This window comes from Barbus barbus (assembly GCF_936440315.1).
Source record: "Barbus barbus genome assembly, chromosome: 31".
Classification (NCBI taxonomy): domain Eukaryota; kingdom Metazoa; phylum Chordata; class Actinopteri; order Cypriniformes; family Cyprinidae; genus Barbus; species Barbus barbus.
Window position 1 is genome coordinate 1,617,701 of NC_136759.1, and position 18,544 is coordinate 1,636,244.

At 33.6% G+C, this 18,544-nt stretch overlaps 1 protein-coding gene across 1 annotated transcript in view; it reads right to left on the reverse strand.

Moving 5' to 3' along the window:
* Nucleotides 1–15,253, reverse strand: part of eif4g1b (eukaryotic translation initiation factor 4 gamma, 1b) — a 52,949-nt gene extending 37,696 nt beyond the window's left edge. The window contains exons 1-4 of the mRNA XM_079388285.1: nucleotides 15,146–15,253; nucleotides 8,309–8,435; nucleotides 6,189–6,266; nucleotides 2,757–2,957 (exon numbers count right to left, since the gene is read on the reverse strand). Coding sequence (XP_079244411.1) covers nucleotides 2,757–2,957; nucleotides 6,189–6,266; nucleotides 8,309–8,389 — 360 coding nt within the window. The 5' untranslated portion in view covers nucleotides 8,390–8,435; nucleotides 15,146–15,253. The remainder of the gene's footprint in view (nucleotides 1–2,756; nucleotides 2,958–6,188; nucleotides 6,267–8,308; nucleotides 8,436–15,145) is intronic.
* Nucleotides 15,254–18,544: the final 3,291 nt, after the last annotated feature.

Genomic DNA, 18,544 nt, shown 5'->3' on the forward strand with positions numbered 1-18,544 from the left:
GTAGTATGTAGTTATGTACATTCTACTGAACAATAGTAACATATTTCTGGCAAAAAGTCTCCAAGTAAAATCAAACTTTTATTTTGATGAGTTGCCGTGAATACCTTTAACCTGTTAACTGTCGGTTCCACTTGTTGAGTATAGGCCTGAAAATGCCATTTCCAACTTAAATTATTATACATTTTTAATGCTTTGGAGCAGCGACTTAAGGTTGGTCTCTTTTTAAAGAAGACACTTGGCAGATTATGGTAGAGGTGAAAAAAGTTCTAAAAATTATATTATAAAAACGTTATGGAAGTATAAGTGTATGAAAATATAAAATGTAAAAATTGTAATATTTATATTTTATGTAAAATATATATTTTACATAACATGTTTTACTCTAAAACTGCTAGAAAATCAAAAGCAAAAATCTGAAGAAGTTGTGTTCCAAATTTGAGGTTGATATCTCAAAAAATGAGCTTTCAGTGAAATTTTGTTTGGGGCGTAGTACCAAGCTTTTCCACTAGATGACCATCAAACCCCATTAGTAAGGTTTGAGTGATCTGAAACATGTTTTTTCCATTCTTTTCTCAATATTTATGACGTAGACATCACATTCAGAAGTATTAAGGGTGGTACGGCAGTATTTGATTTCAATTCATCCTCTAAAAAAACACAAAAGACATGCAACAAGAACCCTGGACATATGATATAGTTCACGCTGCATCATAAATTGAGAACCTATTGTTTTTTCTTTACATTCGAAACACTTTTAGACCTTTTTTTCTCTAAAAATAGAATTAATTTTATGTTTTGAACACTTGACATGAACGGAGATTTTTCATGATTTTATATATGTATCACTATTTCGAAGTAAAGGTCAGAACTCTCTCTCTCTGACTGATGAGTACTCTTCTTACAAATTAACAAATTACAGTTGCCCTGTAAAATATAAAAAAAAATCAGTCACCAAATATGACAAATAGAGTCTTTAAGCTTTCAAACGATATATAGTTTGTCAAGATTGCTTTTGGTTCAAAGTAAGATATTACTGTTTAAATCATGAACATTCGCTCGGTGCATCGGCATAAAAAGTTAACGATGCATCGATTTAAAGTGTGCATCGCATACAAGTTGACATTTATATCATGATACATTGTTTCTAACATATTTGCATCTGTAACAACCGATTTCTTTATATAGAATTACTAATGGATGTGCTATTGCGCAATATTTTACATGCAGATTGATTTCTCCTCTTTCTCAAGCGCGTTCTGTCACCACCGGTGCTGCTGCATGAATATGACGAATCACAACAATAAGGAGACCTGAGGAAAAGCGGTGATTGAAGTCCAAAACCTGACTTGAAATACCCTAACAAATCAATCGGGGCTAAAGCGGTTCAATAAACGATAATTTGTGGACGCTTATTCTCAAGCAGCCCAAATCTATCCACCAAACAGCGAATATATCATAACTGACATGTCACGGGTGTATCCTTCATCTGTAAATGTTACAAAGTCATGCAAATATATCAATTTAGCTGAAACTAAAACTCACTTTTGCTATGCCTTTGATTACGCACAGGCGAGTATCCACTAAAGCGAAAGAGATGATCAGGTCACTGCGCTGCCGCTTCGCTTGATCGGAGGTGTCTACAGCGAACGCCACATCAAAGAGCGCCAAAACGGTATTTATTGCTTGAATTTCCTAATAAAATGGGCAGAATTTTAAATCTGAGATTGTGTTTCGTATCAAAAGCACAAAGCTTAGCCTTGAGAAATTTACTGGATGGGAGGCGCACAGTACTGCAAGTAGCCTACTGTGCATTCATCAAATGAAACAGCATCAATTGGGAGTTTCTCTTCATAAATAAATAAATGCATAAGCCTATATGCTCGTCCTCTAGGTTCATTATTAAAAATGAAAACGTGAATAAAAATAAAAGCAATTAAATGTGGTGTTATAATTAAAATATGAAAATTTAAATGACGGGTAATAATAGATGATGGAATATTTTACGACGAATGTTAAAGTCTAACGCAACCTCTGCTCTGTAACATTAGGCAGTTTTCATTTATATGCGGTTAGTGTTGATGATTGCATTATTTTCATATGCATATGCTCGCATATGAGATCGCTTGTTTCTGCGTCTTCCTCGTCTGCATTTTCTAGACTCATTCAGGAGATGCGTAATAGCGCCCCGAGTGTATAATAGCAAGAACACGGAAAAATTCTGTGTTTGGTGGGGAAAGAATGAAGGTCATTGTGCACACAGCGTACGAAATTCACACGTTAAAAATAAATACGACCTCATGTTGTGTCTATCACGTTTACACACTGCCTCGAAACTTTCGTCCTTCATAAAAAAAATTGGATCAGGTTCGATTTTCTGCGTTTTCGCATCCGTAGCATGCATTTTGATCGGAAAGGACGAGGAATACGAAAAAACGCACGTCAAAATTTCAGACTCAGTGTGCAATTACCTTGAATATATATATTAGCGTTATATAACTGACAGTAATTAGCTACATAGTGTTAGCTTGAAGGATAATTAACTATTTTTGACTATTTTAACTACTTTAAAAGCAGTTTGGCGAGTAGCATCACCAACTGCACCATCAAATTTACATGTTGCAATCATTGTTAAAAATGACATTCTAGCAGAAAAAAATAAGAAAAAAGTAAAATGTTCATAATTTCTTGTGAAATAAATGAACTCTTTAATTCGTGCGTATGCAGCAATGCTGTATTATGGATGTGTTTGCTCTTACCTGGCCAGATATATAGTAAGCCGTGCCTTGTGAATTGGGAAAGCTGATTGGTTGCTGGGGAATCATCATCATCTGGGAGGGGCCGGGTTGGAACACATGAGGGGGGCGGGCCCCATGCGGAGGGGGGATGGGCCGAGGGGCGGGGCTTGGCTGGACACGCCCAGTATTGGCAGGTAAAGTGGGCCGACTGGTATAGTACGGCTGAAATGAGAGAAAAACACAGATACTTGACTTTTTACATTTAGTCATTTTGCAGAAGCTTTCATTTAAAGCGACTTACAATTTTTAAAGCTATATTATTATCAAATACTGGATTCAGTCTTTTCATTTCAGCAGAAATGAACTTGGATGAATAGGGCTGGGTAAAAAATATCGATATCTCAATTTTAATCGGTTCTCATTTTTACGAAACGATATTGATTCTTAAATCCCAAGAATCGATTAGTCTAGCCTCGAACAGTCTCAGATTTCATAATATTGAAGGTATTATATATATTATAGTAATGTAGTACTAACTGACTCTCGTGTATATTTTACAGCATTAGTTAGAATTTTTTTCCTTGAGAACATTTGGCATGTGTACCTGATATATATCCAAAATAATCGATATTGAATCGAAAGCTTGTGAATGAGAATCGAATCGTGAAATTTGTGTCAAAACCCAGCCCTATGAATGAAGCTCATATTTTTAATTCCTGGTGAACTCTCTCGAGTTTTACTTATCATATTATGAAAGTAAAATGGGTTTAACAGCGTTTCACTCTGATTTTCAAGAACGAGTTTGGTGAAGTGTAGGAAAAGTGGGTGAGTGTTACCTGCAGTGACCTGAATCCTCCCTTCAGCAGCACCACACACACACACACACACACACACACACACACACACACACACACACACACACACACACACACACACACAGCAGAGGAGCGAGAGAGAGAGAGATGAAGAGTGTGTTACCCACCGGCACAGACAGTTAGAGAAACAGAGCAGCATGCAAACACAGCATTGTTTAGATTGAGACGACACAACAACGGCCAGAAACATACTCTACACACAAACACTGCAAAAGACTAGTTTCTGTCATTAAACTAGAAAAATATTTTATTATATTTTTCTTAATTTCTTTTTCCTTTCTCTTTTATAAATTAATAATACCTTTCTTTTGAATTATTTAATTATATTTATTATCATTATCAAAGTGTTTTTCTTTTTTAACTATTTAATTTAATTACTTTACTTAGCTGCTTTTTCTCTTTTTTAATGATGATTTACATTTAAATTAATTTCTTTTTGACATTTTTTGAAATTATTTTTCTTATTTTTTAAATTGTTTAATTGAATTGTATTGTTTTTCTTTCGTTTTTTTTACTTAAATATTTAAATTTTCTAATCATTTAATTTTATTATCTTTTTCTTTTCTTATTCTCTTTTAATTAAGTTTAATGAATTTCTTTCTTCATTTAAATATCATCTTTTTCTTATTTTAATTTTTATTTCTTTTTAATTAGTTTTTCATTATTATTTACATATTTATTATTATATTATTATAATACTTTTTGTTATCTTTTTTAATTATTTAAATGCAATTTTGGGTCTTTTTTTAATCATTTAATTGTGTATTATCTGACTTTTTCTGACTTATATTATGATTTTATTTATTTTATTATCTTGCTTCTTCCTTTTAATTATTTAAATTATTTCAAATTTAGTTTTATTTTATCATCTTTTTCTTTCTTTAAAATATTTAAATGCATTTTTTGGTTTAAATTCATTTTACTTCGTCTAACCTTTTCCTTTTTAAAACAATTAAAAAGTATGTTTTATTATTTAATTCTTCCTCGCTTATCAGATAAATAAGATATCTAGATACAAACGTTTCAGCAGTTTAACTAACTTCAACTATCTCGTTTCGCAAGATCATCTTAAACTACTGCTCAGAAAGAGAAGACTTTATACTAGTTTATGATAATTACGCAACACTGCGAATACAATGCAGAATTCATATCGCAATGGCGTAGAGTATGTTTCAGGTCTTGTTCACTGAATGTGAGTGTGTTTGTTGTTAATACCTGTTGTGGTAAAGCTCTAGGACCTGAGGCAAACTAGAGAGAGAAAGCCACACGTACAGGTCATAGGTCAAGAAACCAAAGCAACACCAGCCACAAAGCAGAGGAGAGATCCCGTTTCCCAGAAGCACCTCAGTCGCACCAATCTCACACACAACGAGAGGTCAGGAGGATGCAGGGCGTCCTCTGAACTCAAGTACAGACGCTCTTACATTCACATTCGCTGATAATTCGTCTGGTTTGTCCAAACATGTCAGGCTAGATATTCAACAGCTTTTTCTGGACAAAACTTACATGAAACTCAATGTTTTCACAGGGATCATCTGATGAGTTCATGAAGTAAAAATCCCATTCAGAACCTTCAAGACTCAAAATACTGACGCAAGATCCACCAATCAGAAAAGCCTAAATACTGTTTCGCGTTATGATCTCTTGGAGTCTATCAACTTCAAAATAAAAGTAAACTAATTTTGCGATCTCTCATTGTTTTAAGATTTGTTCATTTACATTTGACTAATTTCTAAAAGACGGCAGTAGTTTTATTATTATTAACTAAAAATACAAAAAAAAAGTTAAATAAAAAAAAAAAAAAACATATTTCAGTTAGCTGCCAAGGCAACCTTTCTAATTTTAGGTTAAAGTTGACGTATTAAAATTAAAAGCAAAGCAATTTATAAGCTAAATAGACATATAACACTAATAAAATGACAAAAACACTTACTAAATTACTAAAACATTTAAAACGTAAAATATTAATAAATTAATAAATAACAAATACTACAAGTATATAAATAATACTGTTATTATTTTATTATTTTCTTTCAGTTTTTCTATCTTTTTTCATTTTCAAATGTTTGTTTTTCTTGGAAAAAATTAAGAATGTACTAATTTTGTAATAAAATTCAAGACTGATTTGATTCTATCTTTGGAAGTGTTTTATGGCAGGGTTTCCTAACAATAATAAAATTTAAATAATTTTAAAAAATCTAAATAAATAAAAAAACTTACTAAAAAGATTAAATATTGTATTTGTTTACCTGCATGTCATGTAACCATTGATTCTGAGAACTGTGACCATATGAATTATTCATGAACGTGCTAAATTATTGAAATAAGTTAAAATGATCAGGGAGAGTTCAAGTAAATATTTTAGCTCACAGATTTTGGGAAGCTCTGCTTTATGGAAGACCTTAGTGTTTTTCTGATGCTTAAGTCTTTAATACCTAAATACCTTTAACATGTATGTTAAATGTAACAAGCTGGCTGGTTTGGTTCCTTCTTGAATCTTGAAATGCCAATGAGGAAAACGAATGGGCCAATGACCCAGCAGGCCCACAGGAAGTGATGCGTGTCTGGGGTGCCGTACCTGTCGGGGTTGGGCGGCGGGGTTCATCTGCGGCGGAGGGGTGCCAAACACAACCGGTGGACCAGGAGGAAAACTTGGCTAAAGAGAGACACACGTGCATCATTCAATCGTAAGAGTAATCCAGAGAGATCATGAGTAGAGATGCACCGATACTGAATTTCTCAGCCGATACCGATAACCGATTATTAAGACCGATATCTGCCAATATTGATAGTTTGAAAAAATCTCCCAACTAATGCTGTAAACTAAACATTGGTATGTAATATAAGAGGTTAATAGGAACAACAACACTATTGCATTCAATGCTTCTCATTTTCAGATATAATAATCACACTCAAATGAAAACGTCTGTATACAACTCAATTGCACTTTAGGAAGTTTTCATAAAAACTGGTCTTCATGACAGCTTTATTCAAACATACTTATATAATTAACAGTAATTAAGCTCCCTCTAGTGTTCTCATAGCTAACTAATGAACTGTTAACAACAGATAACTTTCCTGAGGTAAATGCAATGTTAATTGAAATTGTTCACAAGCTGTTTTATTTGACGGCTTTCATTCTGTTGAAGTGATTATATTAGACATGATAGATTTCGGTAAGTTGTACTTTATTTTTCAACATAACTTCTGATGTTCAATCACATTTATTTTGTGCTATAACTTGTATTAAAGCAGAAGACACTTGCGCTGCCGCTTGAACTTATTGTTTGAATTTGCAATAAAATGTACAGGATTTAAAAGCTGAGAATTTATTTCTTATCAGAAGTAACAAAACACAAAGCTTGTTGCGATTATTGGATTTGCGGCACATTACAAATAATGTTTAGTGAGGACAAAAACGTGAACAAATCTGGCAACCCTGGCTTGAACTATGGGTGGTTTATAGTTTATAAGGTCAAACAAAACCTGCATTAATGAGTTATTACTCAGGGGTTAAAGTAAAAAAAATCCTGAGCCTGAACTTTTTTTCCGGGGGTTGCGAGGGTGGACATTGAGTTATTTGTCGAACAAAAATACAATACAATACAAATTTTAATTCTATAGCACATTTAAAACAACTGCTGTTGACCAAAGTGCTTTCCAGCATCACTACATACAGTCACAAAAACAAAACTCAACAAAATTCAACATTAAAATGTAAAACCTGATCCCTCTAATCGACTCCAAAAGCTCTACTAAAAAGGTACGGTTTCAATCTAGACTTAAAAGCATCCACAGATGGGGAAGATTTAATATGCATTGGGAGAGGGTTCCATAAACAGGGAGCAGCCACTGAAAAGGCCCCATCACCCTTAGATTTTAATCTCGTTTTTGGAACATAAAGAATTATCTGCTTTGAAGATCTCAAGTTTCTTGAATTTTGATAAGGAATTAAAAGGTCAGCAATATATTTTGGGGAAATGCCATGCAGCGCTTTAAAAACCATTTTAAAAATCAATTCTAAATACTACAGGATATATAACTGAGTATCATCTGCATATAAATGATACATAATTTTATGTTTACGAAGAATTGTGCCCAAAGGGCCCATATATAATGAAAATAAAATAGGCCCAAGAATAGACCCCTGTGGCACACCACTACGTAATGTACCTGATGGGTACAAGATGACCTACAATCTAGTTTTTCTATGTAAAAATGGCATTAGGTTGACATCTTTGATCATTGCGCCTCTAAGCTTTTTCAACGCGTTGCGCTTGAGACCTAGGCTTCTTTTCCGTTCATCAGCTGCGACTCTCTATTATGCGCGACTCGTGTTTATAAGGGCAACTATTTCTGATTGGCTAGTAATGTTAGTTTGGTCGAGAGTGAAAGCTGTGTTCCTCATATTACTGGTAGGCGAACTCATGGACTTGAACGTGATCAACAAATGTAGGAGGACTTTCTTTTTTTCAAACGCCGCATGCCAGAGATCCGGCACAGTGCCGGAGAACTTGTTTTACTGGTTTAACTCAAACAGCCATAAATCTTCTTCACGCAAGTTGCTATCTGAAACATTTTCCTGCCGAATTTTGATTGACAGGATATAATCGTGCCTAATCATCGGTTGTTTTAATACCGATTATCATATATCGGTGCATCCCAGATCACAATGACTGCAAGCGTGACGTGGGTTACCTGGGACAGGCCCGGGGAGGGCGCGGAGGGGTGGGGAGGGGCAGAGGGGGGTCCTGACAGAGGCTGAGGTGCCTTATTCATTTCACCCGGAGCATCTGCATCGAGAGACAGTACCTACTGACAAAACCTGAACCAGAGAGAGAGAGAGGAAGAGAGAGAGAGACATATCAAGTTATTATTCTGCCGTTCATTGTGTCTAAAACTTAATTAGCGATTATAATATCTGAGTGTAAATGATTAATGCACACGTCAGAAGTTCATGGTCACCAGTACAAACATGGTCATGAATCATCAGACAGCATTTGTTAAAGCTCAAGTGTGTTCTTTTTTTATATTAACCCTCTAAAAACTATTTTTGAAATGGTCAAATATTAAAACAAAGTTTGAATAAGTGTTTTTGGTTACACTTTATTTGAAGGTGTCCTTGTTACAGTGTAATTATACATTTAAAAACTCAGTAATATTAATTGACTACATGTACTATATGGTTAGGGTTTGTTACTTGCATATAATTATGCATAATTTGTTATTAAAATGGTAAGTACATGTAATGTGTAACTAACAAGAACACATAATAAAGTGTTTTTGTTGAGTATCATATTTGATACTTTTATGGCTCATATAGTCTGATATAGGGAGAATATAGGAAAAACAGTTAAATTTTATTCTGAGAATCAAACGGAGCAGAAATATGCAATTTGCTGCAGATGCTGATATTTATATGACAAAATTCTGATGCTTGTTATATAAATCAATGACACCTTTATAACAGTATAGCAGATGCTGACATAAAATTGTCAGCTCTATATTTCCAATAATATGTCTTAGTAAGATGAGATTGAAATGATCCAAACATATAATGCAATGCTGATTGAGAGATGAAGAAATAAACGCTCCTCAGAAGATGTGAGATGTTTGGGAGGCTTGTGAAGATCATTCCTCCGCTGAGGAACAGTGAAAGTAAAGCTTCTGGAAACAAACGCTCCTCAAAAGATCCTGATGATCTGATTTGAGACGCACTGATCTAGAAAATGATTGATGGAGAATCAAGTAAAGCTGAGCTGCTTCAGTCCAGTAAGTGTTCATCTGGAAATACTTTTGCAGTAGTGTTTGCTGACACTGTAATAATAACACACTTCACCTTTAACTCCTGACGTTAACACCGCAGTAAAGAGTAAAAATAACAGCAGTGCATCTTTAAACACTGCAGCACAGACACGTTTACACCGGGCTCAACTCTCAGGAGACAAACACACAGAGAGTCACAAATTAAGTCTCTTAAAACAGGTCTCCTGATCATGAAACCTCTGAATTGCAAACCTTTACAAGTTTCGTTGTAAAAAATTGATAACAGTCCTGAAAGACTGAGGAAAAAAAAAATAAAAAATTGCGATTTTGCGGAGAAAAATTGTGATTACAATTTAAAATGTGATTTTTGTTTTTTAAAGAGCTTCAGATTTTCTTTGCTTGTCTGTAGGACTGAACAAATTTGGCAAAAAGTGATATGAATATAAATATACAATAAAAATAATAAATATTTGTATTATAATTAAATAAAATATTAAGTAAATCAAGAAATATATTACTATTGTAATAATTTTATTGTGCTGATATACATTTCTATTACATAATGGCATTTTTTTAAAGATTTTTTTTTTTTAAAGATTAAAATAAGTTTCAATTGATTGAAAGATAGAAAATTATATTTTTTTAAATATAATTATTAAACAAGATACTAAACAAAAGAGGGCTTTTTTCAAGTATTTTAATATTTTTTGAACAAATTATGAGCTCTAAAAGATTTTCATAATAAAACAACTCCATTGCTTTAGACATTTTGTTAAGGTTACCACTGCATCTTTCTGAAAAGAAAAAAGAAAATGCAGCGATTGAATATAGTTTATTTATAGTTATTTTCAAATCTTCAATGTACTGTCATTATAAAAGAACCTCATTATAATTCTAACAAATAAGTTTTTGTTAAAAACTAACCAAAATTAAAAATATCTTTGCTTATAATTTCTGCAGAGGAGAGACTTGGTGTTGTTTCCAAACATAAGGAAATATATCGGTATTGGCCAAAATGAGTTGAAAAATACCGGCATATCGGATATCGGCAAAAATCCAATATCGTGCATCCCTATGCCTATATGTTTTTATTTTTATTTTGCTGTGTTTGTTTGTATCAAAATCTTAGGGGAAAAATCTTAGGGATATTGCACGATATTGGATTTTTGCCGATATTTTTCAACTCATTTTGGCCGATACCGATATATTTCTTTATGTTTGGAAACAACACCAATCTCTCCTCTGCAGAAATTAAAATATATTACTAAATTAAATTACAGAAAATGTAATTACAGTGAATTACAGAAACTATCTAGAAATGTTTTGGAAAATGTTTTCCTAAATTTACCAGAAATGTTCTGCCCCTTTGCAACCTTTTTTTTTTTTTTTTTTAACACAGTATCTGTAAAATTACAATAATGATGTATTAATTTCTTAATTTTAAAATGTTAACCAGTCACGCATTTGAGTTATTTAGTGCTACCCTAAAAGTATTAAAATAATCATTAATCAGACCCGAAGGCAAATTTGGTCAATTCTTTGTGAATCTCATCTGTAGTTTGTTGAGGTCTGAAGCTCAAGCTGCTTCCAGCTGCACCTGCAATTACTGCAGCACTCATTCATTGGCTTTGTGTGTTTGACATGTGGCTGCATTTGTGAATGAATCAGAGGTACAGGACTGCAGCAAGAGACCAGCTGACCGAGACTCAAACTAGATCATATGAAGGGGGTTCAGAAGACACAGCTCTCTTTACAAGAGCCAAATATAGAGGCAAACCTGCACAACTCTCTCACACATTACTGAATGTGAGGATACAGTAGAGTACAGACAGACGGACGGTTCTCACAGATACGGAGCTCAGCAGTGACATTACATAACGCTTAAACACACCAAAAGCTGAGTTCAAAAGGTTTTCAGGCCACAACTCAAAGAGAAGAGAATTCAAATGACTCTCAATCAGCTCCATTTTCTTTATTCATAATAGTTTCTACTATTAAACCATTTATAAGGGACATTTAGGAAATTATCATCATTTAAGATGATTCAGCGCATTTCTTTATAAATGAGATCCATTTCTGCTGGTTACTCAGTGAATGTCATTTCAAAGAATCTTCATAATCATAATGAAAATGCAAGAAAATAACTTTCTAGCCAGAATAAGATTTTTAGAATGTCCAAAATACTGCAGAAAAGTACAAATGTATCTGTAGCAATCTGCAACATAAACGCTCTTCCATATATGGAAATACACTTTTCTCGATGTCAATGTTTTATGAAACGAAAATAAAACAATGACCATATCGTATGATTTTAATAAATCAGATCTGAACAGCTTCAAAAGCTTCAACTAGTGGTCAAACGCTATGGGTTTTCAATGGCTAAAGACATGAACTGACATGAAACATTAATACAATATTCACTCAAAATTAATATTAAAAAACAGAAAACATGTATCATCCATTGGCAATAGGGTTGGCTACCGAACTCAGCACTTTTAAGGGTACCGACCAAATTGCATCGGTTCTACCGAGTATCGTTTCACATTAAATCAATCTGTGCCAAATTTCGGTATATAGAATAGAATAGAATTAGTATGCCCCAAATCGTAGCATGTTGAAATGAGTATCCCAAAGATTCCCGGATGGTCTACTACTTCCGGTTGAAATTCGAAGTGCAGATCGATGCAAACTCTAACGGCTAATATTGTGCGTTGTACGAGGATTCGATTAGAACTACAATCACGCATGAAAAGTGTTAAAAAAACTACAAACATGGCAGATATGCAAGACCGGCGAACAGGTTGAGAAATGTTATCCGCATTATATTTCCTCTGCAGCAACACTGAACTTTTATAAAGATACATTTGGTCATTAACTTTTAAATGCATCATTATGCAAACACACCTGGCATGAAAGACATGTGACTGGAAGATCAACGTGCCTCTTTATTTCTCTCCAATATGGTAGGAAATTAAATTAAACGTGAACGATGTGAATATGTGACAAGATGATTGACAGGGCAGTTTAAACGGTGACAGAATCCACGTAACTAAGCAACAGAGCGTCCATTAAAGATGCAGTTATGACGAAGTAGTGTGTCCCAAAGATTGCCTACTATTCTCAAAAGAATGTACTTTTTCTTCAAAAAAGAGAGTATATACCTTTAGGACATAGGATAAATACACTGTAAAAAATGACTGAATTTAACGGTAAAAGACTGTAAAAATGCTACAGTAAAAACCTGTTAAATGGTTAACGGTAAGTTCCCCTACTATACACTGTGTAAAACTGTATTGGACATTACATGTAATTTTACGGTAGTATACCATTTTTGGAAGTGAAAAAGAACGTATAATTAACAGTGAATAACCGTAAACGGACATTCCCAGAATTCCCTGCATACATTTCAAATTAGATTTTTTTTTGTTTAAATCGTTTCTTAACAATTTTGTACAATAGGGTTGCATGTTCCCTAAATATCAGCCGATTAATCGGTAAAGTTTAGATATACATTTCTATTACACAATGAAAAAAGATTGAAAAAAAGACTGAATTGGTGTAGAAACTATTTTAAATTTCACAAATAATTAAAAAAAAAATTACGAGAAACCTACTTTTGATAAATATCAAACATTACATTTTGAGCAACTGAGAAAAAATAAATAAATTTCCAGTTTAAAGGCCATTCGAGTCCGAAATTTTCACATGCGTTTTTCCGTTTTGTTTCGTATTCCCCATCCTTTCCTATCAAAATGTTTTTGGCCAGACAGAAACTACTGAATGTAAATATAAGTCTGTATACCATTATATGGAAAAGCTGAATTACAGCTATTGTCAGCTCCACCGATAAAGCCGTATCGCGATTAAAAACACTTCCTTTAGGTATTACATGGACTGAAGATGAAAACAAAACGCCATCAAATCGTTTCTGAAGACTGTCAGAACCTTCAGAGGTACATTTGTATAATTAATTCATATATTAATTTGTATAATTCCTTCAGCACTCTTTTAAAACCTCCCAGCTTTTCCACCCTGTTTTCACTCAAAACGCACGTGAGACTGTTAAACTTAAAACTGCGCTTTATGCTGGACAGTATTTATTTATTGGGAGTTGTTCAAATCGTGCTATTCGAATACGGTTTTAATGACAATTCAAATATGAAACGGTAATACTAACCGTGGGGAATTTGATCATGATTTATCGTCAAACCGGTAATCGTTACATCCCTAGTGCTCAGTCTCTCTTCGTCTGTCTTTCCTATGAGAGTCTGAACACGGCATACTCATTTAAAAAACAGACCCTTATGACTGGTTTTGTGGTCCAGGTTTTCTCTCGCTCTGGCCCGTGTCGGGCTTCTGGGTCAAAGTTGACGGTGAAAGCAGCTGGATGTGTGAAGCGTTAGTCACTCGTGCATGACTGTATCCAATGGCAACACGCTCCAAAGGTCTTGTTATACATCATCTGAAAGCTTAATATATAACCTTTCCATTGATGTATGGTTTGTTAGGACAATATTTGTCTGAGATACAACTATTTGAAAATCTGGAATCTGAGGGAGCAAAAAAATCTAAATATTGAGAAAATCTCCTTTAAAAAGTTGTTCAAATGAAGTTCTTAGCAATGCATATTACTAATCAGAAATTAAGTTTTGATATATTTACAGTAGGAAACTTACAAAATATCTTCATGGAACACGATCTTTACTTAATATCCTAATGATTTTTGTCATAAAAGAGAAATGTATAATTTTGACCCATACAGTGTATTGTTGGTTATTGCTACAAATATATCTGTGTTACTCATGACTGCTTTTGTGCTGCAGGGACACATATCATTCTTAAAAGAGAAAGTACAATCTCTAGATGTTAAAATCAGGCAATAAGAGAACTTATGTCTCATCAACGTCTTTTAAATGTCTTATATCTAAAAATGATCATTAGATTCATACAGCAGCTAATACAGAAACACAATGCATCAGCAATATTTGCTTAACAACAACAAGTTACTTCAAGTGTTTATGAGCATGTTTGTCCATTACAAAATCATACTGTGGTACAGTGATGAAATCAAAACGATATCGATTATCCAATTCTGATTATATTGTGTGCCAATGCATTCACACTAATACGAGCAAAAAACATAGTATTACCATAAAAACATGACGACACTATTGTAATTTGATTGCAAACCATGTGACTGAATAAACACACATGGTATTTATACGATTTACAAATCAGTAACAAAAATAGCATGGTTTTACAGACAGTGTACCATGGTATTACCATTCTGGACATATTCTGTGGTGCCATCATGATTTTTTGGATGTATACCATGGTATTCTTGAAATTACCTTTTAAATCCCATGGTGCATTAATTTCATGACTTGCATCCCAAAAATACCATTGTATTACCACGGTACATGTCCAAAACACAAGAAAATGCCATGTTACTTCAATTATAAATAAATAAATATATATCATGTACCATGGTATTAACTGACATGATCTAAAACATAGAGTTTCATCAAAATACACGTTAAAAACACCATATTAGCATGATCAATCAAATCAACGCGGGTCATGAGACACACTCACACAAACACACACAGTATTGATCACTGAGGGCCAGATTGAGTAACTCAATTTACTGCGTCGTTACGCACCGAACGCACGCACGCGCCTCCGCATTAACGTCAGTTACACACATAACGTTACTCACGATCGCGCGTTCGTCTACAATCGACACACAAACACAGCGCGGCTCTTTACCGTTTCTCTTGTTCTCTCTCTCGGTGTGTCTCACTGTCCGGTAACGAGAGACGTGCAGCGCGTCGCCATGTTCACTCGCTCGCGCATGCGCCTGCCGGGACAGAGCACGTGGGTCGCTCGCGCATGCGCAGTCACGCGCTCAGCATGATTCAACACTTCACACAACAACTCTGAACCTTAATTATTTTGTTTCTTGATAACATGTTGCATGTTATAGTTCTTCGAATAAAAAAAAAAAAAAAAGGAAAAAAAACACTGAACCTTAATTATCCCATACACCAATCATAAATAAAATATTTATAATAATACATTAAGAAGTGCACGCGGCAAATGTTGCGTAATCTCATGAATAATTAAGGGCGGTGCTCAAAGAACAAACACGACATGAAGTGCACTTCTGCAAAAACCTGACATATGATAATAATGTATATGTAATATAATGTATATTTATTACATATATGTAATGTATAATGTAATACACATTTTATATGAAAGTTTCATTTGCAAAAATCATGTTTTTTTAATCATGCATATCAATATCTAATAAAATTGACAAAAACACAAAATTACTCATTACTCAAATTACAAGTTTTAACTAAAATGTAAATGGAAAATATATATATATATAAAAACTAATTCAAAATATTAATGAAAACTATAATACTACCCATAACATTACTTGAAATAAAATAAAAAAACAATTTTAAAAATTAAACTTATTTTATTTGAGCTAGTCGCCAAGGCAACATTTCCTTTCATTAACTTGATATTAAAATAACAACATTTTTTTTTTTTTTTTTAACTATATGACAACTAATAAAAATTACAAAACATAAAAACACTCAACTGAACTGAAAATTAAGATGTAATGACAATAAAATAACTAAAAATAAAGACGAATAAAAAAGTATAGAAATATTTTAAAAAATATATTTTTTTTACAAAAACACAAAACATAAAAAAAAGGACAATGTAAAAGAAAAAGCTCATTTAAAATATGAACAAAAGCTATAATAGTATGTCAGTAATGTAGTAAGAGTGAGGTGTTCTCTGGATGCTGTGAGAGTCAGACAAAAACAAAACAAGTGTTTACTATATTACACCCAGCGCTGTGACATGATGAGAACCACGTGTGTGTCTGCTGTCAGACGTCATTACTGACCGGTGCATTCATGATCTCTCTCACACACACACACACACAGCCTCACACACACACACACAGCCTCTCACACACACACACACACACAGCCTCACACACACACACACACACACAGCCTCACTCACTCACACAGCCTCACACACACACACACAGCCTCACACACACACACACACACACAGCCTCACACACACACACACAGCCTCACACACACACACACAGCCTCACACACACACACAGCCTCACACACACACACAGCCTCACACACACACACACAGCCTCACACACACACACACAGCCTCACACACACACACACAGCCTCTCACACACACACACACACACACACAGGTGCTGCCGTCTCACATTAGGACAGTTAGTTAATCTGACAAATGTAGGGCAGTGAAATATTAATCTGTGTTCCAAACCAGCAGCAGAGATGATAAATGCAGTAATGTCCCGCTTTAATGCCAGAAGAGACCAAAACAAACGAACAGACCAAAGCACCTGTTTGAAGCGCGATTATCTGCAATCTAGACTTTTCTTCAAGAAAATGCAATGTTTGTCTGCTAAAAAGTAAAGTAAAATTATTATTATTTTTTTTTTTTTGAAAAAAAAAAAAAAAAAGCCAAGTAAAATAAAATATAATGTATTTTATTTTAAACTGACTGCTAAGGCAACGTCTCATTTCCATTTTACTTGATTTACTGAAATAACTCAATCTAAAACCAAACTAACTTTACTGATTTTCTAAGTTTAACTTCATTTACTAAAATACCTACAACTGAAATACAAAAGAATAAAAACATATATTTAACCAAAATTAAAAAAAAATAATTTAAACAAGGCTACATTTTGTTTGCCTCGTATTACAAATTAAATAAAAAAATTACTTATATTTTGCGCATTTTATTTTGTACTACTGATATCATTTTCCTTCAAGTTTAATATCTTTTTCAATTTTCAATATTAAATTATTTATTTAACTAAAACTGAAATAAAAATGAACAAAAAACGTAGACATTGAAAAAAAAACATCTATAAATTATAGAAACTTTTACTAAAATTAAAAATGATGTACAAAGCTACAAACTAAACACTAAAATTAAGCTATTTTGCACAAATTATATGATTTCCATTAAACTGAACTTGACTAAATTAAGTTTACTCCATAACTTAACTTTTCCCCATTACGTTTAAATTAACTAAAATATCTAGAACAAAAATAAATAAATAACAATTTAGACAAATTAAAAAAAATAAAAATAAAATAAAATGACCAAAACTAACTAAAGTCAGAATGGAAAATATGAAAGTCAAAACTGGTTTATAATATTAATTAAAAATATAATAATCTCATTATCTCACACACACACACACACACAGAGACGCCGGTAATGTCTCGTGTGCGGCTGTTTCTTACCGGACAGGAGTTTATCGTACAGCTTCGGTGCCGGTCCGGTTTTGTACCGGATCAACTGAACGATACCGAAAGAGACAGAAAACGAGACAGACCCGTCTGGACCGGACGGAACGTTTTCCGGCGGAAACCGGCGACTCGGGAACTTCCGGGATCGGTGACAATAGGGAATCCCGACCACGTGACTGCAGCCGCGGCGTGAGCGCAGAGCTTCGCTCATGAATATTAATTAGCTGTCGTGACTGCGCTGAAACAAATAAGTTTGGCTCATTAATATTAATGAACACCGCTTTCGCCACAGGGCCACGTCAGCATGGCGTCGTTAATATTTATGAGTATTCCCACAGTATTGTGATTGGTCGAAGCTCACAGGGGCGTGGCCTTTTCTTACAGCGCCGCCTGGTGACCAAATTAGAAATAACTTTTACTCATACTACCGTCAGGGTTGCTTAATATCTGTACAAATTATTTTAGTATTTTAATTAAATTTATCATTGTAATCTGTGAAAATACAAAGCTACAGTTTTTGTCACTTAAAATTCAGAATGACAAAATACATGCTTTGTATAAATTTAGCATTTTATCTGATATTTTAATTGGTAAAACTATTTATTTTGAACAATTTCTCATTGTAAGCTAGTCTGCCACACTTTAAAAATAAAATTAAAATGAAAAGAGATTTTTATTATTTTAATTGACCAGAAGGGATATTTAAAATGTTTCAAAAATTATATTTTGCTTCAAATTTTTATAAAAAATATTTCTAAGAAATCAATTTTTTCTTCATGATGACATCCGGGAAAATGGTTTTAGTATTTTTTATTAA